Consider the following 27,623-nt stretch of genomic DNA (forward strand, 5'->3'; position numbering starts at 1 on the left):
TGTAGATCTCAGGGTCTTACTTGCAAGATCCTAATGTCAGATACCACCTACACACCTCATCTGGTGTGCTGAGATTACCAGATAGGGGGTAAAGGCAGGGGTTGCAAACAGCTATATTCCCATTTCCCAATCTGTATGTGATGATCTAGTCCTCATGGTTAGACCTTTTGCAACTCGTCCTCCACTTCACTGGGGACTTCTGGCTTAAATGATCATATAGTCATATTTATAAATCTAGACTATCACAGCAAGTAATGATACCAAGCTGCCATGTCTTAGGCTCCAAAAACAAATCCACAATCTACAGATTGTGGCTGTATCTATATTCTGCAACAGCAGGTATTTTTTCATCAGTGTTTCTGCCACTTAGTAATATTGTGTTGTTTATTTTCAATGGCAAAAGTTTTTACTTATTTACTTTTTAGAAGAAGGTAAAGAAGCCATGTGAAGCATAATATGGTAATAATGGGAAGAATCACTAGTTCCAAAAGGTGCATGTCCTTCATGAAAAAGTAAGTGGAACTTTTTAATGAGAAAATAAAGGAATATTCAAGAAGCTGGCTCTTATTCCCTAAGACTTGGATTCAAAGTCATGCTGAATGCTAATGAGAAACTTGATACTAATACTCACTGATGTAGATGCATAAAGGAAGTGTTAGGAAGTGTTCAAAAAATTAAAAGAGAGTTTAAAAATATGTGAGGGATATAAATTAACTAATGCACTCATTTGGAATGGCTTAAATCACTAAACTACTAAAAGTCCACCTAGCAAGAAACAAACAAGGGAAAGAAATTCCATGTTTTTCTAAATTGACAGAAAAGAGAAAGACGTTCAAGTTTTTGATATTATGAATTATAGTTGGTGAACGTTTTCAGAATAATGTATGGTTAACTGAAATATTACAAATCATGCATAAATTTTCATCACTCCTTTCTACAGCTTTCATGGATATGCTTAATTTGCTGTGTAAATCTGAGTACACTAATATATGTCTTCTGGAAATAACACTATATCCAGTAACCACTCACTAGGCTAAGATTGATTATGCTTCCACATGAATAGCTCATAATAAAGTAACTTGCTATTAGCATATAAAGGTGTAATTTAAGTTAAAGAATAATATGGTAAGGATGGTAAAATGTAAATCACTTTGAGAATTTACCTTTTGGATGCCTTCCCACCATAAAAGTTTTGTACTTAACCCATTTCTGTCAGACTTTATTAGGAATAGAACTACAGATTCTCACTTACAATTCAGCAAGCTCCCAAAGTTTTATTTGGAGGATGATTTGTTCAAAAGAACTCCAAATAGAAAGGACCTTCAAGATGTGGAGGAATAAGATGTGGAGATCACCTTCCTCCCCAAAAATACATCTACATGTGGAACAACTCCTATAGAACACCCACTGAACACTGGCAGAAGACCTCAGACCTCCCAAAAGGCAAGAAACTCCCCCATGTACCTGGGTAGGGCAAAAGAAAAAAGAGTAAACAGAGACAAAAGGATAGGGATGGGACCTGCACCAGTGGAAGGGAGCCATGAAGGAGGAAAGGTTTCCACACACTAGGAAGCCCCTTCACTGGTGGAGACAGGGGCGGGGGGTGGGGTGAGGGGAAGCTTCAGAGCCACGGAGGAGAGCACAGCAACAGGGGTGCAGAGGGCAAAGCGGAGAGATTCCCGCACAGAGGATCGGTGCTGACCAGCACTCACCAGCCTGAGAGGCTTCTCTGCTCACCTGCTGGAGTGGGTGGGGGCTGGGAGCTGAGGCTCCAGCATCGGAGGTCAGACCCCAAGGAGAGGACTGGGATTGGCTGCGTGAACACAGCCTGAAGGGCCTCGTATGCCACAGCTAGCCGGGAAGGAGTCCAGGAAAAAGCCTGGAACTGCCTAAGAGTCAAGAGACCATTGTTGCGGGGTGCACAAGGAGAGGAGATTCAGAGCAACACCTAAACAAGCTCCAGAGACGGGCGCAAGCTGCAGCTATCAGCGCAGACACCAGAGACGCACATGAAAAGCTAAGGCTGCTGCTGCAGCCACCAAGAAGCCTGTGTGCAATCACAGGTCACTATCCACACCTCCCCTCCCAGGAGCCTGTGAAGCCCACCACTGCCAGGGTCCCATGATCCAGGGACAACTTCCTGGGAGAACACATGGTGCACCTCAGACTGTTGCAATGTCCTGGTTCCCTTGCTGCCGCAGGCTCGCCATGTATTCCATACCCATCCCTTCCCCCGGCCTGAGCGAGCCACAGCCCCCTAATCATCTGCCCCGTTAACCCCGTCCTGTCCTGTCGGGGTGGGGAACACATGCCCCCAGCCAACCTACACGCAGAGGCGGGGTCAAATCCAAAGCTGTACCCCAGGAGCTGTGCGAACAAAGAAGAGAAATGGAAATCACTCCCAGCAGCCTCAGGAGCCACGGATTAAATCTCCATAATCAACCTGATGTACCCTGCATCTGTGGAATACCTGAATAGACAATGAATGACCCCAAAACTGAGGTGGTGGACTTTGGGAGCAACTGTAGACTTGGGGTTTGCTGTATGTGACTGACTAGTTTCTGATTTACATGTGTATCTTAGTTTAGTTTTTAGCACTTGTTATCATTGGTGGATTTGTTTACTGGTTTTGTTGCTCTCTTCTTTTCCTTTTCTTATTAATTTATTTTTTTTTATTTTAATAATATATATTTTTAAATTTTTTATTTTAATAACTTTATTTTATTTTTTCTTTCTTTCTTTTCTTCTCCCTTTTCTTTTGAGTCGTGTGGCTGATAGGGTCATGGTCCTCTGGCCAGGTGAGAGGCCTGAGCCTCTGAGGTAGGAGAACCAAGTTAATGACACTGGACCACCAGAGACCTCCCAGCCCCATGTAACATCAATCGGCAAGAGCTCTCCCAGATATCTCCATCTCAACACTAAGACCAGCTCCACTCAACAGCAAGCAAGCTCCAGTGCTGGACACCTCATGCCAAACAACTACCAAGACAGGAACTCAACCCCACCCATTAGCAGAGAGGCTGTCTAAAATCATACTAAGTTCACAGACACCACAAAACACACCACCGGACACAGTCCTGCCCACCAGAAAGATAAGATCCAGCCCCACCCACCAGAACAGAGGCACCAGTCCCCTCCACCAGGGAGCATACACAACCCACTGAACCAACCTTACTCACTGGGGGCAGACACCAAAAACAACAGAAGCTATGAACCTGCAGCCTGCAAAAAGGAGACCCCAAACACAGAAAGTTAAGCAAAATGAGAAGACAGAGAAATACGCAGCAGATGAAGGAGCAAGATAAAAACCCACCAGACCAAACAAATGAAGAGGAAATAGGCAGTCTACTTGAAAAAGAATTCACAGTAATGATAATAAAGATGATCCAAAACCTTGGAAATAGAATGGAGAAAATACAAGAAACGTTTAACAAGGACCTAGAAGAACTAAACAGCAAACAAACAATGGTGAACAACATAATAAATGAAACTAAAAATTCTCTAGAAGGAATCAATAGCAGAATAACCAAGGAAGAAGCACGGGTAAGTGATGTGGAAGATAAAATAGTGGAAATAGCTGCCGTAGAGCAGAATAAAGAAAAAAGAATGAAAAGAATTGAGGACAGGCTCAGAGACTTCTGGGACAATATTAAAGGCACAAATATTCTAATTATAGAGGTCCTAGAAGCAGAAGAGAAAAAGAAAGGGACTGAGAAAATATTTGAAGAGATTATAGTTAAAAACTTCCCTAATGTGGGAAAGGAAATAGTCAATCAAGTCCAGGAAGCGCAGAAAGTCACTTACAGGAAAAATCCAAGGAGAAACACACCAAGACACATATTAATCAAACTATCAAAAATTAAATACAAAGAAAAAATATTAAAAGCAGCAAGGGAAAAGCAACAAATAATATACAAGGGAATCCCCGTAAGGTTAACAACTGATCTTTCAGTGGAAACTCTGCAAGCCAGAAGGGAGTGGCAGGACGTATTTAAAGTGATGAAAGGGAAAAACGTACAACCAAGATTATTCTACCCAGCATGGTTCTCATTCAGATTCAACGGAGAAATTAAAACCTTTACAGACAAGCAAAAGCTAAGAGAATTCAGCATCGCCAAACAAGCTTTACAACAAAGGCCAAAGGAACTTCTCTAGGCAGGAATCATAAGAGGAGGAAAAGACCTACAAAAACAAACACAAGGGCTTCCCTGGTGGCGCAGTGGTTGAGAGTCCGCCTGCCGATGCAGGGGACACGGGTTCGTGCCCCGGTCTGGGAAGATCCCACATGCCGCGGAGCGGCTAGGCCCATGAGCCATGGCCGCTGAGCCTGCGCATCCGGAGCCTGTGCTCCGCAACGGGAGAGGCCACAACAGTGAGAGGCCAGCGTACCGCAAAAAAAAAACAAAACAAAAAACAACTTAGAAAATGGTAATAGGAACATACATATCAATAATTACCTTAAATGTAAATGGATTAAATGCTCCAACCAAAAGACATGGACTGGGGCTTCTCTGGTGGCACAGTGGTTGAGAGTCCACCTGCCAATGCAGGGGACATGGGTTAGTGCCCTGGTCCGGGAAGATCCCACATGCCACGGAGTGGCTGGGTCCGTGAGCCATGGCCACTGAGCCTGCACGTCTGGAGCCTGTGCTCCGCAACGGGAGTGGCCACAACAGTGAGAGGCCCGCGTACCGCAAAAAAAAAAAAAAAAAAAAAAAGAATTTTAAAGCAACATCTGAAATTCTCCTATATCAGCAGTTACTGAGTACCATCCATATGTGTGTGGTTAATCATCTATGACAATCTTAATAGTGATGACAATTCCAGGAAGCACACACGAAGTACAATAACCAGATGCTAATGGTTTATGGGTATCCTAGAGAATAGGGAAAAACTGATAATAAATAGAATGAAGACAAAAATACAAATTACTATAGTAAAAACAGTTCATGAAGTCAAAATCAGTCATCTGCTATTAACAAACTCACTATCTATTGATATAGAGTAGTTTAGAAAAGAGAATAAACTAAATTTGACTTCATTTCAGTATTTATCGACCAAAGTGGTCTGATGTTAGCCACACTGAACAAGAAAATATTTTGCACAATTAAAATGTCGGTTTTCTGGGGCTTCCCTGGTGGCGCAGTGGTTGAGCATCCGTCTGCCGATGAAGGGGACACGGGTTCGTGCCCCGGTCCGGGAAGATCCCACATGCCACAGAGTGGCTAGGACCGCGAGCCACGGCCGCTGAGCCTGCGCGTCCGGAGCCTGTGCTCCGCAACGGGAGAGGCCACAACAGTGAGAGGCCCGCGTGCCACAAAAAAAGAAAAAAACAATGTCAATTTTCTATGATGTTTAGCTATTTTAAATTTTGGAATTTAATATTTTGAAACATAATAATTTGAATAATTTCAATATTTGAATAATTTCAATAATTTTGAATAATTTCAATAATTTGAAATTTTGAAATTTAATAAATAATAAATTTATTAAACTACCTGCTTAACACCTGTGCCTGGTCTTTCTGAGGAAACACGCTCATTGTAAAGGATAAAGTTTGGAAACCATTTAAAACTGTATGAGCCACCAAAATATTCCAAAATTTTAATATTGGTGAAAATCATTTTTACCATGCTTGAATAAGTCAGCTTATGGGAATTTTGTCTCATCTCTTTATAAAATTCCCCTTGGGGATGAAAACAAGCTTGGAAAGTTTCCGTCAACAGTGTAAATTGAGAGTTCATGTTAAATTAGGCATTGAAAACTGCAGTTTAGGACGGAATTACCATCTCAGCCATTACCACAGGGTTCCATAGTACATTTACAATAGCTATGTTTTGGATTAACATCATATTCAAGTACTTTCTACATTTTTTTTTCATTTTTAAACTTAACTACCATGCTGCAAGAGATCTTAAAAAATCAAGCATATTTTCTACTTTCCCTTTAGTTTTCAAAGCCCAGGTAATAATATGGCAACAATTATCAATACTCATAGGATGATAAAGCACAAAATCACCAGTAAGAAGACTGACCAGTAGAAATGACATTCTCCTAAGCTCATTAATCTTTTAAAATATACTTTTTAAAATTATTTTTATTAAAGTATAGTTAATTTTCAATGTTGTGTTAGTCTCAAGTGTACAGCAAAGTGATTCAGTTATACATATACATATATATGTATATACATATTCTTATATATATATTATTTTATATATATTTTTTTCAGATTCTTTTCCATTATACATTATTACCAGATATTGAGTATAGTTCCCTGTGCTATACAGCAGGTCCTTGTTGTTTACCTATTTTATATATAGTAGTGTGTATATATTAATCCCAAACTCCTAATTTATCTCTCCCCACCCCTGCTATCCCTTTTGGCAACCATAAGTTGGTTTTCTATGTCTTTTGAGTCTATTTCTGTTTTGTAAATAAGTTCATTTGCATCCATTTTTTAGATTTCACATATAAGTGATATCATATGATATTTGTCTTTGTCTGGCTTACTTCACTTAGTATGAGAATCTCTAGGTCCATCCATGTTGCTGCAAATGTCATTATTTCATTCTTTTTTGTGTCTGAGTAATATCTTTATCTATTCACCTGTCGATGGACATTTAGGTTGCTTCCATGTCTTGGCTATTATAAACAGTGCTGCTATGAACACTGGGGTGCATGTATCTTTTTGAATTAGAGTTTTAAAAAACGTACTTTTAAAAGACAGTATAACCTAACACATAATTACAATTGGGTTGCTCCAGAAAACTGTATCTTAGTTCTACTTAGCTTGGAGTCTTGCCTTAGTGAAGAGTGAGAGAGCAAAAGCAAGAGAGGAAGAAAGATTCTCATTAAGTAAGGAGGGTACTTACTATGATAGCAAGGAAATCATCATTCTTCTAGTCACTCAACAAAAATTTACCAAATCACTATTGCATACCAGGCCAAGACAAGGATATACAGAGAATGAAATTTATGGTCTTGTGGGTAATTAAGACAACACACGCAAGCACGCATGCAAACTACAACACACACACACACACACTAAAACCAGGAATTATAATACTGCAGGATGATACATGACAGGGGAAGTGAAGCATACTCTAGGAATACAGTGGAGACCTAGCCCAGTTTTGTGGGTAACAAAAAAGCTGAAGAAGGCAACCTCTAGGATAAGAACTGAAGGATGCCTGGGTGCCAGCCAGCCTAAAGGAAGAGAATTTCCAAGCACATGTGAAATGAGACACCACAGAGTTCTAGAGATTGAAAGAAGTTCTTTCTGGATTGAGGGTAGACATTCAGAAAGAAGTGATAAGAAAAGGAGCAAACTGATAAATGATAAAAGGTCTTACAGAAGAATTTGTACTTAATTTAAAGTGGTCAAAAATTGTTCTAGAAACAGTACTGACAAACTCTGCTTATTCTTTCCTACACTGCTAACATAATCACTTGAGACATTATCTAGAATTTACAAATGAGCAATGAAATCAATTCTTGTTTCAGAACAATAAAACAACAACAGATATTTTTGGTATAAGTATGTCTCAAATATTTCATGGGACATACTTATACTACACAATGATTTGTTGTTTATCTGTAGTTCAAATTTACCTGGGTGCCCTGAATTTTTATTTATTAAATTTGGCAACCATGGCCAGCAGGCAGTCAAGGGAGAACTTATTAGAATAGTCAACTTAGGGGCACAAGACTGATAATGGCTGTGTATGGTACCTATATTCAAATGCCAGTTTGAATAATAGGAAATTTGTAACATTTTGAGAAATTTTAATGAAGTTTGTTGTGTCCAGCATTATTTTTAAAGCCCGCAAATCCCTTTGAACATTGATAATTAAGAGAGTGGGTTGAATTGAACGTAAGGTCAAGAAAAATTATTTTTCTAAAGAAAATATAAAAATTCATTTATTGGCAATGTGAAAGACATTTTCTCTACATGTATATATACAAATATACATATGCAATGTGTATGTTATACATGAGTACTATGCCTTTTACTATAAAGATAAAATATTACAAATTTCACTACAAAAAACCAAAACATTATTTCTTAATTTGGTCGCTAGGTATCAAAACATTGACACATTCTTAAAAAGCTCATGAATATTTTCATCCATGAAATCCCAAACAATTGTTATAGTTGTCAACACTTCATAAAACAACTACTGCAACATATAATTACATTTTACCAGTAACTAATTTTGCAAGAATGACGGAGGCAAAGAATATATACACACTGCATTTCTTTTTAAGGAAGAGTGTTTATTTAATCATCAACAAATATTTATCAAAGATTTTCCAATTCAAAGGTAATGGGAATATATGTGTGAACCACACTGACATCATCCCTGTCCTGATGGAGTTTTCCACCTAGTGAAGGAGTCAGGCAAAGCACACACAAAGAAACACATAAGACAATTACAGATAGTGGTCAGTGCTCTGAAAGAAAGAAACAGATAAAGCATAGAGAAGGTGGGGCAAGAGGCATGTACTTTAAAAAAAGAAAAAAGGGTAGTCAGGAAAAGTCCTCTGTGACATCAGGGAAATGATTAGACAGGACCTGAAAGGTGCAAGGGATCCAGTCACAGCATTAGAAGGTTGGCATCATCCTATGCAGAGGAAGCAGCTTGTGCAAAGGCACTGAGGCAAGAAAGAACTCAGTTCATCCAAGAAACTGAAAGAAGGGCTCTGTGGCTTGAGCATGATGATCAAAGGTCCACAAGGACTAGATGTAGTAGTTTGTAGTACTAGTTTGTAGCAGGGGACAAGTAAAGACACGGTCAGAAGTGTTAATTTTATCTTAAAATGCAATGAAAACACGGGCACAGTCTTAAGCAGGGGAACGATATGGTCAAATTATACACTGCTTTCAATGATCACTCTGATTGCTGTTAGAGTGTCAAGGAAGTGAGCAAAAGTGGGATTGGCAGATTATTCAGGAAGTGACTACATTGGTTGAGGTGAGAAAGGACTTGGGTTTGGAATCAGGACTTTAGCAGCAAGAGTTGAAGAGAGGTGGGCAGATCTGAGGAAAGACAAACCAGAGAGAATTCTTGGCTGTGAGAACTGGGGCGCTGTGAAAAGATATGAGCTGAAGATACAAATTTGAGTGTTGTCAGCATATTGATAATACCTAAGGCCGTAAGAATGGGCAGAATCATCTGGGAAGAGAATGCAGAAGAAAGAAAAGAGGAGTCCCAAGTCTAAACCCTGAAAAACAGAAACATTTAAAGCTGAGGTACGGAAACAAGATAAAGCAAAGACAGAAGGCACAGCCACTGAAGCCAACATGTCCGTGTTACAAGGACTGAGAGTTATGTCAGAATGAAAGAAAAATAGCTGGTTAGATTTTCCGTTACTCTTCTTGGCTTTCTTCCTTCTTAATTGTGTGAAAACAAAGCTTACCTTTGTACTTTCAGCAGGATGATGAGAAAGGGAAAAGCAGGTGTGTTAACATGCCCCAATCCTTTATCTCAGATCTCTGACAAGCTTTAATTAGTTTGCTAGTTGAGGGCTTCCTGAGTAAATGCAATTCTGTCACTTCCTAGGCATTCTCATGCTGGGTGTAATGGATTTTTTTGGTCTCCAGTTCAGATAACATTTCTATGTTGTCCAAAATAGTTATAAGCAATTTTGTTAGTTAACTTCCTATAATTTCTCCCTTATATTTTTGAAACAGTATGCATAAGATTTCACTAACTGTCCTGTTTCAAGAACATAAACACTCATTATTCTTCTCCGATATTAATTTTTAAATTTAGCTTTAAATTCCATTTTCCCATTTAAAATAGCTATATTCACTGAAATGGAAAAATACAAGAGAAAAAATACTATTAAGGCTTGAGGTTTTGCCAAACAAAATAAAAGAGTTACTGCTAAGTTTAGGTGTTCACATGCACTGACCATTTAAGAGAAAAGTGGGTTTTTAGTTTAACTTATTCATTTGAATGTTAAGGAATTTGTTTAGGTCATGTTTGCATCTCAGCAAACAGCTGGTTTGGGAAAGAATCAGCTGATGTAATCAAGAAAAGGAATGAATATCTGACTGTAAAACTATATTCGGTTATCTTCTGCTTGCTTCCTTTCCTCTGCCTGTTTAACTTGGGAATTGTCCCCTTCCCACACCTTCAATTTATTTCTTTACTCTCTTCCCTTTTCACTCTATACATTCTTGGTGGTTGATGTACTAGCAACTTCCACTTCAGTATTTTCAGCTAATGTATCCCTTAGGAGCTGCGTCTTTTATTATGTGATCTAAGTCTCTCCTTTTTTCATCTGTAAATCGGAGAAAATAACATTGACTTTACCAAGTTGACTCGAGGAGTAATGAAAACTTCTGGAAATACCTAGCATAGTATAAGGCACCTAGTAACTACTCAAGAAACATTAGGGCCTTTCTCCCTTTTCTCTTTAGAGGCTCTAGATGATCTGTGATCTGTTCCATACAAATGAGAAGAGCTCCAACTAAGACCAGAGCAGTGAGGACTGTTCAAATAAAAGACAAGATTCTAATGAAAGTAATTTAGAAAGTTTAGTTCAGCAGCTTGGACCACCCTTATGGTGAGCCCCAAATAATTACATGTAAGGGAAACCAGGATTGGTGATCTTAGGAAAACCCCCCAAACCTCCTTTTTCCTTAGGAACAAGAAATTAATAAATTGAGGTAGTATGTAGAGCATTCATTTCATAGTACCTAAAACTTCTCCTTTGTCCTCTACTAAATGGGATTTCTTTTATTAGCATTCATAAAATAATCACTGGGTTTAAACTAGAAATTTTCGAAAGTAAATATTTTGATGGAAAATAAGTTAGTTGTGTCATTCTTAATATAGTTAGCTTATATTTTACAACCATTACAATGTCTTACAACTTAACTTTCATTGTCCTGGGCTAATGAGAAGGGAACAGAGGTAGATGCTCCCTGTTAACTGTGAGTATATTTGTGGTAAAAAAAAAAAAAAAGGTGAAATGATGCCATGGTGCCCTCAATAGTTATGATTTGTAGTAGTTGGTCCTAAACATGCACATGGTAGTGAGTGTTTATGAAACACAAGACATAGAGCTAAAGTAGTCACCACCACATCTATGTCATATGCAATGCTTTAATGTCAGCAGAACATCATCCATCAAATTAATGTTAATTTCAATTTTTTGTTTTTGTGTTTTTGGTACTTATTTTGTAAATTTCTTTATGAATAAAAATATATGCATACATAATTTCATGTTTGTAATACTACTTTAAGTCCACTCTAGAATTTGGGAGGATTTTTTTGGTTTTGATTTTGGTTTCGGGTTTAAAAGGGCTCCACACATTACTCAAGTTTGAAAACTTGGCCAACACAGCTGGCCTCATCTGGTGGCAGACATCAAAATTTAGAACATAATCCCAAAACAGAAATTAATCTAACTCCATACTATATACTACTTAATTAAATTCCTTTTTCAGAAGTGACGAATACATATATATGCATCAGCATACAGTATTTGTTTTTCTTTCTCTGACTTACTTCACCCTGTATGACAGACTCTAGGTCCATCTACCTCAGGGGTGAAGTGAGAGCAGCATCAACATATATACACTACCGAATGTAAAATAATTAGCTAGTGGGAAGCAGCAGCATAGCACAGGGAGATCAGCTCGGTGCCTTGCAATGACCTAGAGGGGAGGGATAGGGAGGTGGGAGGGAGGCTGAAGAGGGAGGGGATAAAGGGACATATGTATGCATATGGCTGATTGACTTTGGTGTACAACAGAAACTAACACAGTATTGTGAAGCAATTATACTCCAATAAAGATCTATTAAAAAAAATGAAGTTGATATGTTATCAAGATCCAAAAAAAAAAAAAGAAGTGACAAATACAATAACTGTCAAGAATTCTACCATATGACTTCAATTCAAAGAAGTACTTCCAACATAATTAACTACTTTAGGTTTATGTACCAAATGTAAAAAATAAGTGCAATTTAAGATATGTTAATATGGATGAAACCATATTTGTAAAACAATAAAAATATGGGAGACACAACAGGGAGGAGGTATGGGGGTATATGTATATGTATAGCTGATTCACTTTGTTATAAAGCAGAAACTAACATACCATTGTAAAGCAATTATACTCCAATAAAGATGTTAAAAAAAGAGTAAGAAATATATATATAGACTTTCAATTAAATATTAATATATGTCTTAAAGGTAAATTCCCAAATCATAATCTCATTACTTGTATTTGAATCCTATATTTAATACATGTTACTTTTTTCTTTAACAAGAAAAGGTACAGAGGTTTTAAATAAAGTTATGGTGTTTCAGTTCATTCATTCACCCAAAAAACTTCTATTAAAGACAGATAAACTGAAACATTTTCCAAAGCAAGAAAAATAGCATCCAAAAGTTAAAATGGGAATTGGTATGAAAATAACTTAAAAACAAAAACAGAAAAATACTTGGAAACAGGTTAACCATACTATATCTAAATTTGATCAAATAAATAAACAAGCTTACTGGAGTTCCCATCATTTACTTTTAGTACATCCTTTACTTTTCATACAATTCTAATCCTCTGACAAAGATGAACGATCAACTTATTGCAACGCTGTAGTATCACCATGGAAACCATCCAAATGTATTAATCTTTGAATCTCATGAATAAAACATGAATTATGGTAGTTTCAATAATGATATTTTCTGGACAGATGGAAAAAGGGTACACTGAGACTTCATTTTATACTTTGATTCTTTAGGTAAATTAATACATAAAATATTTTGTAAACAGTATAAGAGAGAGTATGAAATAGCATAAAAAGGCACACACTGGCTTAATTCTCAGACGTTACTTCATTTCTGAGTGTCAGCTTACTTCTGCAATCACTTTCAGCTTTAAATCTTCTGATTTTAAATTTAAATCTGATTCCCTGATTTTAAATGCACTGAAGAATTTAACTATTGTTGTGTGTCACCAGAGGTAACTCCTGTATAAGGATTTAACATCAAAACAGGGAGAAAATCAAGTATTTTTTAAAGTATAAAATTGAATTTCTTAATTTAGAAACAATATTTTAAGTATATGATGTTCTAATTATTTAGCTTTTGAGATAATTATTAACTTTTTGAGTAAAATTTTAAAAGACCTAACTATAGAAGACACTAGAGCCTAACCTAATAGGGCCCAATGGACATTACTGAAAATAATACTGGAAATGATTAAAGAGAGCTCCTCTTCTCAGGAGGTTCTCGCCCCATCAGGCCAATTTAGAACAGCTCATTAAACATCAATGGTATTCTTTTATCAGATGCTTAGGGCTATTTCTTAAATTGCATATTCATCTTTTATAAGGAACAAAATTCCAGCAAATTTCAATCTGTCCTATTGTGATGGGCTGAGCTTCATTAGCTTACTGAAATGGTGAAGGCTGAATTTCTAATAATTTTAGAGGTTTCTGCTTTATTTACCTTTGATTAAAGGCAATACACAAATAATTCTTCAAAATCTACATTAAAATTCTTTTTTCTGAAGAAAATATACAATGAAACCCTATTTTATAAATGGCACCCATTTTCTAATAACAATTAATTACTATCAAGTAAGCCATTACTATCAAGTAATGAAGCCGTTACTATCAAGCCAGTACTACCAAATAATAAAGAACATTGCATTAAGAGCAAACCGATAGTACTATGAGAATACCGTCAGGTACTTCACCAATCACTTCAACGCACAATCTCATGTACTACTTTAATAATCCCATGAGGTATCTATAACTTACATATGAGGAGAGATTAAGTAACCTATTCAAGCTTTGATTCACAATCAAGCCTTCCTGACTCCAAAGCTTGTGTATACATAATCACTACTTCAATGGTGTGAAAATAATTACAAAATTACACATTAAAAATCTACAAGATTAATGTGCATTTCATATAGGGAAAATAATTGGCTTTATGTATTCTTTAATTACAAAGAGAATATTTTCTGGTTTTGATTTCTAGCTGTTTTGCATAGATAAAACTATTTATTTTTTGTATATTTATTCTATATCTGGCCATATAACCTTATTCTCATATTAATTTTAATGGTACAATAATATCATAAAAGGAATATTTTATCTGTCCTATTCCTATGTTTACATGGTATATTCCTTTGTCTTAAAAGCTTGATCTTATTCCTATTTAGAGTTTTTATTAGAAATGACTGCAAAATTCTGTCAAATGTCTTTTTAGTGTCTCAGGTTATAATCTACTGAGCCACTAAAATACTTTTATTTGTTTCCTGATAATAGACTATCATTATATTCCTTAAAAAGTCTTATTTTGTTATACATATGCTGAACTTTTGCTATACTGCTGGATGATACTTTCTGTATTTTATGTAGGGTTTTTTTTTTTTGCATTTAAATTCAGAAATGAGATCGAACTATCACTGTCCTTTTTCTAAAGTTATTTTATTTTTTTATTATTATTATTATTTTTTGCAGTACGCAGGCCTCTCACTGTTGTGGCCTCTCCCGTTGCGGAGCACAGGCTCCAGGCGCGCAGGCTCAGTGGCCACGGCTCACGGGCCCAGCTGCGCCGGAGTATGTGGGATCTTCCCGGACTGGGGCACGAACCCGCGTCCCCTGCATTGGCAGGCAGATTTTTAACCACTGCGCCACCAGGGAAGCCCTTTAAAGTTATTTTAAAGTATCTTGAATTTTTAATATTAAAGTTATGATTCTTCAAGAATTATTGAGGAGCTGTTAATCTTTTTCTATGGTTGAAACAGAAATTTAAATGACAATGCAATTATCAGTTCTTTAAATATGTGATAATACTCAGCTAGGTATCCATCTGTTCTGGTGCTTTTTGATAATAGATCTTTAAACAGCTTTCCAATATTTATATGGCTTATTCCAGTTCTCCACTTCTTCTTAGATAAATTTTGGTTATTTCAATCTTTCTGGGAAGTTATTCCCTTCCTCTAGGTTTTCATGTTTCATAGGTATAGATTTGCAGGTAATATTCTACTATACTTCTTTTAATCTCTCTTGTTCCTAGAGTTCTTTCTGCTTTTCCTTTCATAATCTTATGTATACTTTCTCTATATATTTTCCATAATTTGTGCCCTGAAGAATTTATATTGGCCATTTCAAAGAAGAATCAAATTTTGAATTAATTTAACCCTTTTAACTTTTGTATTCTACTTTAGTGATTCCAGTTTTTATTGTTATTAAACTCTGATTTCCTATTTTCTTTTGATGTTCTTTTTCTAAATTTTTTAAGATGAGTACTTAGTTTATTTTTATTTAATAAAAAAGGCATTTAAAGCTAAAATTCTGTACTAAACACAGCTTTTACTGGGTATGTATATTTTGTTAAGAAGAGATCATCTTCTTCATTAACTCATATATAGTTTGTAATTCCCCTTTGCTTTTAAGAGTTATCTAAGAGTGTGTTTTAATTTTCTAACAATTTTTTTACTTTCCTAATAAAGTTGCCTAATGTAATTTTTCCATTTCCTAATAAAAGGTTAGTATCACAGAACATGGCCTATTTTTTTTTTTTTTCAGAGAAAGAAATTTTATTTTAATAGGATGAACAGAAGCTTAGTACAAACAAGAGTAACATGCTAACATGTTAAGGTGTTCCCTGGGTTACAAAATATCAACATCCCCCAAGAAAAATACAGGCTAAGAGCATCTGCATGTGGATACTGGCTGTGTGATACAGACATTGAGGCTGTCAGAGCCTCACTTGCCTCATCTGGGAGAGAGAGAAGATGGCCCAAGAAGCTCCAAGTACGTAAAGTATGAAGTGAACGTGGCCTATTAAAGATCTTTACTTTCTTGAATTCATAAAAGTTCAGGCAACTTTTTCAAGGTCTAAAATTCCTAAGATGAATCTTTTCTCACTTGAAATTGCATGATTTCCATAATGTAAACATTTTCCAAAAGGAATCTTGACTTTTCAGCATTGTAAATGATAAATATGCCACCTCATATATATTATGATACAAATGAGGAGAAGTTTTGTTTACTACTTTAAAAACTTATCAACAACAAATTCCTAATATAATTTTTCTTATGACAGTGAATGGATTTTATTGAGAACTCCTTAACTTCTGGTATTTATTTCATCCTTATCCAGCTTTATCAAAAACTGTAGGAAGGCTATAGGCATATTGTGTCACTGAATATAGCAATGAATTTTATTACATTCATAAAGAAGTTGTATGTATGTGTTTGATTCATATGGGGTCTTTGTTTAGTTTAGTTTTCTCTCTCATTTCCACCTTTTGTTTTAAATGTTGAGCATGGAGTTTATATTTAACATTTTCTTATCTCTCCTTACTTATTCATATGTCCTCCATGGGTTAACAATCACATCAGTCATTAAGATTTCATTCCAGGGGAGGGAATGGTGAATCTTGGTAACACAGCCATAATATTATGGGGAAACAGTATCTAGAAAACCCTGTCATAAAAGTCACAATTTTTGAGAGAATTTTTTTTTAATTTTTAAATCAGTGTAGTAAAACTAGGAAGAAAAGTAAACCATTTAGATATTGGAAGATGTTGGTAGAATGTTAAGACTAGTTATAGTGCTAAGTTACTGTGTGAAATTCAACAAGACTTTTAAGTATTCTACTGTAATATGTGAACAAATATGAATTAGACAGTTATCTGTCTATTTTTAATAAATATTTTTAATGCATTACCTTTATCTGACAAAAGAATTCTAAATAATTGGACTGAAAGATATATGGAAAAAGACTACAATCTTTAATTGTAATCTTAGATTGCTGTACTTTAGATAAGTCAAATACAAGAGCAAAAGTATAAAGGTATGAAAAGTTTAAGAAATAAAAGACAGTTTACGTGTAATGTTGTGCTCGCCCATGCTGCATTCACTCATATTCTTCTCACTGACTTAAACAGTATTGGTGTATGGCTAGTATTAGCCTAATAATATAACCATCTCAAAAAGAAAAATGGAGACTACATTTAATCATCGCACCAGGCACTATGTTCTAATTATTGTTTCATTTCTTCCATATGATAAGGGTTAAATATATTGACATGTAATCTGAAGTGAAAATTCCAAAGCTAGGAAAAGGCAATCTGCTTTTATAACTCAGCTGACAGAACCACATTTCAGAGCGGACCGACTCCAAAATATCTCCTAAACCAGTCTTTTTCAAGCTATCTATGATGAAAGGCCATATATTTGTTATTGCAAAAGTTCACAAACCAAAGCTTTTGTAAAATACAACAAAATAAATAATTCAAAAGAAATTTAAAGATAAAATAACAAGCCTAAATTTTATCATTAGATTCAACAGACATAAAATTACTCTATAAAACTGTCATAAATTTTTCAAAGCACTTACTCTCAATTTCTGTGCTTACTGCTGACCAATAACAAATAATTCATGGATCAGCCTTAGTCCACAGACCACAATCTCAGTAGTCAACACACTCCCAAATCTAAGAGTCTATCAGTATTAGGTGTTTCCTGAAGAAATTTGTATAGCACTAACAAGAATCGTGACCAAATGGAAAATGGGCATAAACCTAATGAAATGTTTCAACAGTTACAAACAAACATGTCTACTTCCTAATCCTTAGAACTTGTGAATGTGTTACCTTAAATGGCAAAAGGGACTCTACAGACGTGATAAAGGTTAAAGATCTCAAGATGGAAAGATGATTTTAGAATATCTGGCCCCAATATAACCACAGGGTTTCTTATAAAAGAGGCAGGAGGAGATGTGATGGTAGATGCTGAAGTCAGTGGGAGGGGTTCGAAGGTGCTATGCTGCTGGCTTTAATGATGGATGAAAATACCATAACCAAGGATATAGGTGCACTCTGGACACTAAAAACGGGAAGGAACTTCCTCCTTAAGGAGAACGGCCCAACCAACACCTTAATTTTAGGACCTCTGACCCCTAGAATTTTATGATAATAAATGGGCGTTGTTTTAAGCTACTAAGATTGTGGTAATTTGTTATAGTAGGAATTGGAAACATATAGACATAAAGATTTTGGCTCTGGGAAGTAGGGTGCTGCTATAACAAATACCTGAAAATGTGGAAATGGTTTTGGAATTGCCAGTGGGCAGAGGCTGGAAAAATTTTGAGGAGCATGATAGACAAAGCCTAGATTACCTTGAATGGACAGTAAAAATATGGATGTTAAAAGCCCTGCTGGTGAGGGCTCAGAAGGAAATGAGGAACTTGTTATTGGAAGGCGGAGGAAAAAGAATATTTGTTATAGAGTGGCAGAAAGCTTAGCTGAATTACACCCTATAATTACATAGAAATCAGAATTATAAGTGATGAACTTGGATATTTAGCTGAGGAGATTTCCAAGCAAAGTGCTGAATGGAGTGGCCTGGTTTCCTCTTCTTGCTTATAGCAAAGTGTCAGAGGAAAGAAACAAATTGAGTTAAGAATTATTAAGCTAAAAGGAACCAGGACCCAATGATTTGGAAACTTCTTGACCTATGCAGATTGCAAGAGATGCTAAAATTAGAGGTCTCACTTTCAGGAAAGTGTGGCTCTGGAGAAAAAGTCAATCGTGTGTCTGGACAACCTTTGCCTAGTACCTTGGAAGGATTAAAACCTCAGAATGTTCATTCACGGAGGGAGCTCTTGCAAAGATTAGGCATGGGATTCATAGACACCCTCAGTCATTTCCACAGAGGCCAAAAATGGAGATGAGATTATCCAGGAAAGATCTGTGAAGCAGCCTGTTTTCTAATAGAGAAAACCCCAGAGATTTACAAAAGAGAACCACAAGTTTCTCAAGAATGTTACATCAGTAGAAACACTGCCAATATGGACTAAAAAAAAAAAAAAAAACAGAGAAAGATGAAATTCAGAAAGGCTGTGTACTCTCAAAATTATACAGGCAAGAAATATCCAGGTGAAAATATGTGATATCTTTCATGAAAAAAGAATAATGATTCTTAGGGTGAAGAACCAGGCCCAGAGGGCAGAGCCTTGAGCCACAGAGGATTATTCCCAGGCTCTGAAATATAACTGAGTTTGCCTAGTTGGATTTCTAAATTGCTTGAAACTGGTAACCCATTTTTTTCTTCCACATTCTCCCTTTTTAAATGAAAATATCTGTAACTGTTAACTTATGCCTGTCCCACCAATGCATTTTGAGAGCATATAATTTGTCCTTTAATTTCACTGGTACACAGACAGAGAGAAATTTTGCTTGAGGATGGATTATAACTAGAACCTTACTCATACCTAATTTAGATGATTTACATGATGAGATTTGGAATTTTTAAGCTGATCAATTTTAGATGAGATTTTGGTCTTGAGATGATACTATAAAGAGTTGAGACTTTTGAGGATCTGGGATTTGGTGAATGTGTTTTGCTTGGGAAGGATGTGAATTTGGAGCAGTGGCCAGAGGGCAGACTATGGTAAACCGAACAATGAGCCCCCACAAAGAAAACGGCAGTGTTTTATTCCCTGGAAACTGAACATGCTACCTAAAATGGCAAGAGAGACTTTTCAGATGTGATTTGGTCATGGATCTTGAGATGAGAAGATTATTCTAGAGAATCTGAGTGGGCCCAATGTAATCATAAGGGTCCTTATAAGAGGGAGACAGGATAAGATATGAGGACAGGAGCAGGGGTCACAGTCAGAGAGATATTCGAAGGTGCCACATTGCTGGCTTTCGATATGGAGGAAGGGGCCAAAGAAGAGAGCAGCCGTTAGAACATGGAAAAGGCAAAGAAATAGATTTTCTGCTAGCGCCTCCAGAAGGAATGCAGCTCTGCCAGTACCCTAACGTTAGGACCTCTGACCTCTAGAACCATAAGATAATAAATTTGTGATGCTGTAAGCCACTAAGATTACAGTAATTTGCTATAGCAGCTAGAGGAAACCAGTATGTGGCCTCTATTTAACTTGACATAGTATCTCTCTACAAATATACCATTAAAATCTTGAATTTTCACATTCCATGAAATTTAGTCAATATAACAAAGAATATGCTTCACAAGACACAAAAATTAATTTTTAAAATTTAAAAATCCTAAGGATATTTTTTCTGTTAACAGTCCTCTTGTGGAAATGTGACAACATAAAAATGGAACATTTCATCATTCTGACATGATGAATTTTCCCTTGTAAACTAAAGAAAAAGTAATTCAATAAATATACTTTGCTCTTACATAGTCAATATCGTTCTTCCTAACTGCATTAGCATCTGAAAGTAAGCTAGGAATGATTTATTTAGACTTTGAATCCATTACTGCAAATGAGAGTCCCCTTCACCAAAACCCCCTCTTTAATTACCTCATCTACTTAATTTCAAAAATCATACGAAGAGTTTTTTAAAAAGCACTCCAAATCTTATTGGGCAGAAAGAAAAAAAGAAAAACTGTCCACAGTTCAAGCAGGAATACATATTCAGTAACTAGCATTATGGCATGATTTATTCACGTTTAAGGATTTCTAAATTCTTTGGAAAGTCATGATACAATTCCAACAGAAATATACACATGTAACAAAGTATTTCAAAGCACCTCTTACCTGTGTAACAAGTGGCTCCAAAAGTCTCTCCACTGTTAGAGTTCGGATTTCCAAACTTTTGGGGTCCCATTTTAATATGATAGGTGAAGTTGCCGAAGTCATGCTCCCTACAGAAACACACATTATCCATTAGAAATAATGATCACAGAACTAATCTGTTACCTTGTGGGTTCAAAATGAATAAGTCACCAAAACTTAGAGCATACTTGAAAATTATCTGTCTGGTCCGACCTTATAAAGTTAGAGATGGGGAAATCAGAAGCAGAACTATGTGAGGTAGTGATGTTGGGTTCAGACTGAAAATGGATATTTCCTGAGGGCACCTGTATGTAGTGGACAAACTCTTGGTGCCCAATTGACACTGAAATATTTCACTCACTCAGTGTCTAGTACACATATCCACCTGCGATATGCTGGGAAAGACTTGACCTTGCCCTCGAGTAGCTGATAGCTTCAGTGCAGAGGTCGGCCACAATTATGCCTCAATGTGACCTGTTCTGTGACCAAGGAATACAGAGAGGGCCACAGGAGAACTGAGGAAAGGACACCAAAGTCAGTCTGGGGAGATCAGCAAAGACTTTCAGGAAGCACAGTAAACCCATCACGACCACTGGATGAGGGACCCTAGGTCCTAAGGAAAGGCTTCTTTGTGTTTTTTTCACATCATAATTGACCACTGAGGAGACTATGCTCCCTTGGAGAGCTGAGTTTCTTTCTCTTAATCAGGAAAGTTATCTTGCAAAATGAGTGGCAGCGATTCTGAAAATTAGCTTGCTGCTATTTACATGCTCTCTGATTACTCACTGCATTTACACTCTTGCCCCATAAAGTGAGCGTCTGATAAGGTTATTTATTGCATTCTAGCACAATCCTCTCCTACCCAAGAACCACGGGTGTGCAGGTAGCAACCTCACACATATCAGGCACACGATATGGTCCTGGACTCAATAGAGTAAATTAGACATTCTGCCAGGGGCGTGTTTCTCACTGAGAAATTGACTGCTCTTTACTGAATATATTTTGACAACTACCCACAGGACAAGGAACCTTAGATGGTACAAACTGAATCTGAATCACTTGCTTTGATACCGTCATAAATCAAACTGTTCATAGCTGTTCTCTTCTTTTGAATCAATGTCCCCACTCAATTCTACTCTTATAAATCAATATAGATGATTGTTTCTATTAGAATTAATACTAAAAATAAGGTCTATCACAATAGACACATGTCTCTTTACTGATCTGCTAAAGCTAGTCCTTTTGCAAACATTCCCAACAAATTTGCTTCAGGAAAAGAAAAAAAAAGGCAAAGACACAGTGTGCTGGTATTTTACCTCTCTCTAAATGCCATATTTTAAATAAACTGAGTACAGCAATCCACCCATATAGACCGATTTAGATTTGGGTTCCTTCACAACAACAATAGTTGGCACGGATATGCTGCCTGTACTCCAAAAACCTAAAAGCACTTTACACATTTCCCATTCACACTACCAACTGCCACATAGCAGCTCTGACATGCCCAGAATTCTGCTGCTGCAGCACACCTTCCTGTGCTGTAGAAGGACGAAAACACCAGATGCTTTCTATCCACACAGGATACCTTCATCCCTGCCAAAGCCAGTCCTACCTAAGTAACCCAGTACTTAGGACACATGATTGCAAGTTTCTGAGAAGTTCCCTGAAAACGTCTTTCCAGCTCTGGTGGAATTATGAGTGTCATAATAACGATGATGCACACAGAGGTCCTGTAGGAAAAGATAACTAGTAGTGGAGTAGTGAAGTCATTTTAAGACCATAGTGAAAGGCACTGAGTGGGACTGTGCAGAGAATCACCACTATTACACGGGCACACTTGTGCACCTAAGCTGGTAGACCAAGGAAGGCACACAACATCTTTATGCATGTTCCAATATATTACTGTAAAGAAATGGCACTCAAAAAATGCTGAAGTGAGAAACAAAAATGCTGGGGCACTCACATTAGAGACCCTAATCTAGCATGCATAAAGCAAAAATGGGAGATATTGAACAAACACCTCAAGCCAACTGTGAGCCAAGAAGCAGAGTTAGACGGAGTGGAGCATTGGATCCCGAAGGTCAGAGGCCTTATAAATCTAAAACTGAAAGGACAAGAGTGACTGAGCAAATCACTGGACTTAAATTTATTACTTTGGGGAGCAATCTTTCAGCCACTTCTTTTGACACAGGTAAAATTCAAGTGCACAAGGCAAGGAAAGGCTAAATGCTATTAATCTGTTGAAGGGGAAAACCTAGTCATAGAAACCACACATTCCTCTGTGTGAAACAAGCAAATCAACTCAAATAAGAAGGCAAGAGGACAAATGAAGTGTGTAGTCACATACGCCAGCCTCTCATGTTCCAAAGGAACATGTCTCAAATCCATACCACGCATCCGTACAATTCATGCAGACTGTTTTGCCCACAAAAGAGATTCTTTGTAAAGAAAATATATCTTTTTATTCAATGATTAAAATTCAAAGAAAAAAATTACATATTCTACTTGCTTTGGTTAGGGAAACTTAGACTATTGACTAGACACAAAGAGTGAAAAACAGTGGTTGTCAAAAACAAAAGACAACAGGGTTGTCCTCGTCCATACATCGCAATTTTACAAGCCCAAGAACAAGCTCTTAGCAATTTACTTAATCTCTGAGAAAATATTCTCCTTGAAAAGTATCAAATTGCATATACATGAAAGGTGATGAAACAACCTCTATGGTAATAACTTAGATAATTTCAGACTCATTCCATGGGGGTAAGGAAGAGGCATGGGTCAAGGTGCTAGCAGCCACTCATCATCACTCATAACAAAAAAAGCAAAACCTGACAAAGAAGACTAACAGTGTAAAACAAGCTCCCTTATGAGCAGCCAAGGGTCACGTGCTTTGCTAATTTAGACAGTGTCCTGATAAACAGAAAATCTCTCAAGGTACCTATCCCAAGGAGTGCCTTCAAATGACAAATATGTTAATGCAATGCATAATTCACTGCAGAAATTCCCCATTGCCAGATGTTCCTGGAAAAAACGTCTTTGAACCCTCTGCCTCAACCTTCTGAGTTCTCACCGTTCTTTCTACTGTTCTTTTGCAAAACAATGGTCCAGGATGCTTTTTAGTTGCCCAGGAGGCCACCCAAACTTGCCTTCCCTCCAAAGGACTGCAGCCTCAGGTTCCCTTCATGAATTTCTCTCTTTACCAATCCTGAGCACTACTGCCAACAAACTCTGTGAGGCTTTCTTGGAAGACAAGGCTAGCTTTGGTTGATAGGCAAATTCATGAGAAGTTAATGACTAATAGTGGGTTTATTCACCTACCTCCATATGTATGATATCGAGTCAGCTACTTAACCTAAGCTTCAGTTTCATCACTTGTAAAACAAAAATGGTAATAACCTTATATAATTTATGAATTTGTCCTGAAAATTAATGAAATAATTGCATATGCAAATAGTGATAGTTTTACTTCTTTGCCATGGTGTCTGTATGATTATCACCCTAGCCAGTTCAACACATCGATTGGAGTGGGGACCCATGGAGACCCTGCAAGGCAAGATGTTTTAAAACAAAGCTTTGTTGAAAAAGTGAGATATGAAAAAGAGAGAATTTTCCAAGTTTCTTCAGCATTTCAAGAATCAAGCCTGGAAACACTGAATCATACTGCTTCTTCCATAAGTAGTAAGAACACTGGCTAATGATCTGACATTATTATTATCTCCCATTTACAGATGGGGAAACTGAGACATAGAACAGTTCAGAGAGTTACCCAAGGTCACAAAATGTGAACCTAAACTGCCTGGCTTTAGGGTCTGTGCTCATAAGCACTATGCTTACTGCTTCTAAAGAAGAAGCCCTAGGCTTAGGTCTATGCCAGCATCACCATGGTACTTCTGAACCATGGGAAAAAAGCAGAGATAGGGACAGGAATGGAAAAACCAGGAGCCACCCCCTTCTGGAGAATGAGGGAGGGAGGGGCTGAGGAGGGACACAAAGGACAGGTGCCCTGCTGCACAGGTGGAGCCCATGGGAAATGCAGCTTCACTTCCTGGTGAGGCAGGGCAGGTCCTCAGTTCAGTTTCCCCTAGTCACCTTTGGTCCCTGGGCAAGAATGGGATGCTGGTGGTGGGGCTGGGTCACCTGGTGAGCAACACAGCACCCTGGCAAAGCCAAAAGAAAGACCCTGTGATGAGTTTCGCCAAGTAAACAGAATTTTGGTCCCCATGACCTTGGATCCCTTGTGAATATGTTACATTTCATCGTAAAGGAGATTTTGCAGATATAATTAAGGTTACTAATCACTGGACCTGAAAATAGGTAGATGACCCTGGATTATCTATGTGGGCCCAATGTAAAGCTGAGCCCTTAAAAACAGCTTTCTCCTGGCTGTGGGTAGAAGAGGCAGTCATACAGATGCAGCAGACAAGGACATCAGGCAGGGCAGAAGAGGAAGGCAGAGGGATTCAAAGTGTGAAAAGGGCTCAACCCACCACTGCTAGATGGGGCTATATGGAAAGCGTGAAAGAAATGTGGGTAGATTCTGCAAGCTAAGAGAGGGCCCTGGCTGACCGCCAACAAGGAAACAAGGACCTCCGTTCTACCATCACTGGGGGCTGAATTCGGCCAAAACCCTGAATGAGGTTGGAAGTGGATTCTTCTCTGGTGCCTTCAGTAAGGAACTCGGCCCTATTAACACCTTGGTTTCAGCCTTGTAAGATGCTAAGCAGAGGACTCAGACCAAGTCCACCTGGGCTTGTGACCTGCAGAGAGTACAAGATAAGAAATCTGTGCTAAAAAATAAATAAATAAATAAATAATAGAAAAAAAAGAAATCTGTGCTGTTTTCAGCTGCCAAGTTTGTGGTCAATTTTTACAGCAGCAATAGGAAACTATGACAGGTGGCTCTAGAATCTGTGTGTGTATCACAATCACCTGGAGGGCATCTTCATACACAAACCCATTCAGAGAGTTTCTGATTCATTAGGCCTGGGATGGGTCTGAGAAACTGCTTTATTTTTCTTTTCTTTTTTTTTTTTTTTTGCACTTGTAACAAGTACCCAGATGATACTACTGGTCCAGGAATCACACTTTGAGAACCACTGTTGTAATCACTGTTCACAGCCACACACGTCAGCAGGGAAGCAGTGATGAGGAAGATATGGGATAACTCTGTGGCGATCCTGGGACCAGAAGCAGTAACACTGCTATTATTACAATTATCACTGGAATCATTATTATATTTTCTGAAAGGTACTTATGCTTTTTAGGGGATCCAATGCCTTGAATCGATTCTTAACAGGGAAATGAAATGGCATACCAAAATCATTCGGGTTCTTTTAAACCACATGTGTGCCAGTCCCCAATATCCCCCAAAGTTCTGACAGTTTCCCCAGAAAATGCCTTTTCTACTGAGAATCACTGCCATAGTAGTGATCCCTGTGAAGAATGTAAAGTAACGGGGAGAGAGTCACATCCCTCAGTTCACCAAAAGCAGAAATGAAGGTCAAGGTATAATCGCTTAATAGAGAATAAATGTTTCCAAAGAAAATGTATTCCTAAGTAATTTGAAGTTATTTGAGGGCTACAAAAATGTTATCTAAAATACAATAGCAGTTCTCATTTTCTGTTGTTAATAAAGGAAGGTACCTCTAATATTCAGGCCCCCTATTGTAAGAGGGGCTTTTTTCTATAGTTGAGAAGAGTATGTGTGTATATGCATCACAGGCAGGAGTAGAAGTTGAGAAACAAAAACAGAGAAGGAGGCACTTGATTATACTTCAAACACCCCTAGAGAGTAAATCTAAATGGATGGTGAGGGGTATTCAGCACTCTTCCTGGTAGTACCCTGGGTATGGAAATGGCCTAATCAAGTAGCTTAACTATGGGAAAGTCCTGCTTCTCATTTTCCACCATTAGCTTTGCTCAATTTCAGCTCATTTTCTCTTCCTCTGACTCTAAGGAGGCAGCGTGTCGCCCATCACTGTCCTCTACGTGATAACCATTCAAAGCCCTTGCTCAGTGAACTGACAGTTGACCCAAGATGCAAGTTGCTGCTGCAATTAGAAGATTCATCACCATTTTTAACCAAAATTGAAGTGATGTGTAATTTCCAACTGTTCTTTGCTATTTGCAGTGGAAGGGGGTGGGGCAGTTAACTCTAACACTACCCTCAAGTACTGCAATATCTTCAAGACTTCTAGTTATGGTAAACCCGTACCTTTTAACGAAACACAGAAAGAAACACTGCTGAGCAAAAACATCATTCTAATAATTTTAAAAGGTTGTAATAACACTTCACATCTAAGCATAAATGCCTACTAAAGAATACCTTAATATTTTTAAACACATATTAAATAGGTATTAAACTATTAAATCCTCTTCAGAGCCTCTTTTTGCTTCTACCCAGATAAACAAAATGTCACCAAAAAGGAATATATGAAGAAAGCTCCACAGCCTGAATGCCGTCAGGATGACAAGTTTAGACTAATAGTATATAGCCTAGAGCTTGCTGATTAAAAAAGAAATAACCATGTCCATATCTCACTGAAATAAGTTTTTATACTTAAAATAGCATACATATAAAATTTAAAACTATGTTCCAACTTAATAGAAATTTACTACTCCTGGTGTATACTAATAGAAAGCCAGTAATTTGAAATTCAAAATGAAAACTAGTATCTGTCATATTCATTCCCTTGCTTTTCACTACATTCATAGTTTCATCATTTAAATTCATTTTGGAGCATAAACAGGCTCAGTCTACTCCTAAATTATGGCTTGTTTTCCATTCAGATGTGAACATATGTGTTATCTAGATAAACAGTGTTGAATCTATATGCTGTTAGGTTTCTGAAGTCCCAACCAGCACTCTGTTTTTTCTAAACAAAATATATCTGACCAAAGGTTAACACTGTTCTACCTATTATCCTTCAGCAGCATTGCAATTCTGACTTAGGCAATAGATTCCAAAAACTGAAAATAAGAACCGTTAATATTTCAGACAACATATTTTTAGAAATTATCTTTATAATCCAAAAGTAACTTCAAATTATTT

At 37.3% G+C, this 27,623-nt stretch overlaps 1 protein-coding gene across 4 annotated transcripts in view; it reads right to left on the minus strand.

Moving 5' to 3' along the window:
- CTNNA2 (catenin alpha 2) overlaps window positions 1-27,623 on the minus strand; it is a 1,229,110-nt gene that overhangs the window by 1,017,919 nt on the left and 183,568 nt on the right. For all 4 annotated transcript variants that reach the window (XM_029231357.1, XM_029231356.1, XM_029231354.1 and 1 more), the window contains one exon: window positions 20,555-20,661. In XM_029231357.1, the coding sequence (XP_029087190.1) occupies window positions 20,555-20,656 (102 nt within the window). In that variant the 5' untranslated portion in view covers window positions 20,657-20,661. The remainder of the gene's footprint in view (window positions 1-20,554; window positions 20,662-27,623) is intronic.

The sequence above is a fragment of the Monodon monoceros genome, unplaced genomic scaffold (genome assembly GCF_005190385.1).
Source record: "Monodon monoceros isolate NGI ecotype Baffin Bay Population unplaced genomic scaffold, NGI_Narwhal_1 Super_Scaffold_19, whole genome shotgun sequence".
In the NCBI taxonomy this organism is placed as follows: Eukaryota; Metazoa; Chordata; class Mammalia; order Artiodactyla; family Monodontidae; genus Monodon; species Monodon monoceros.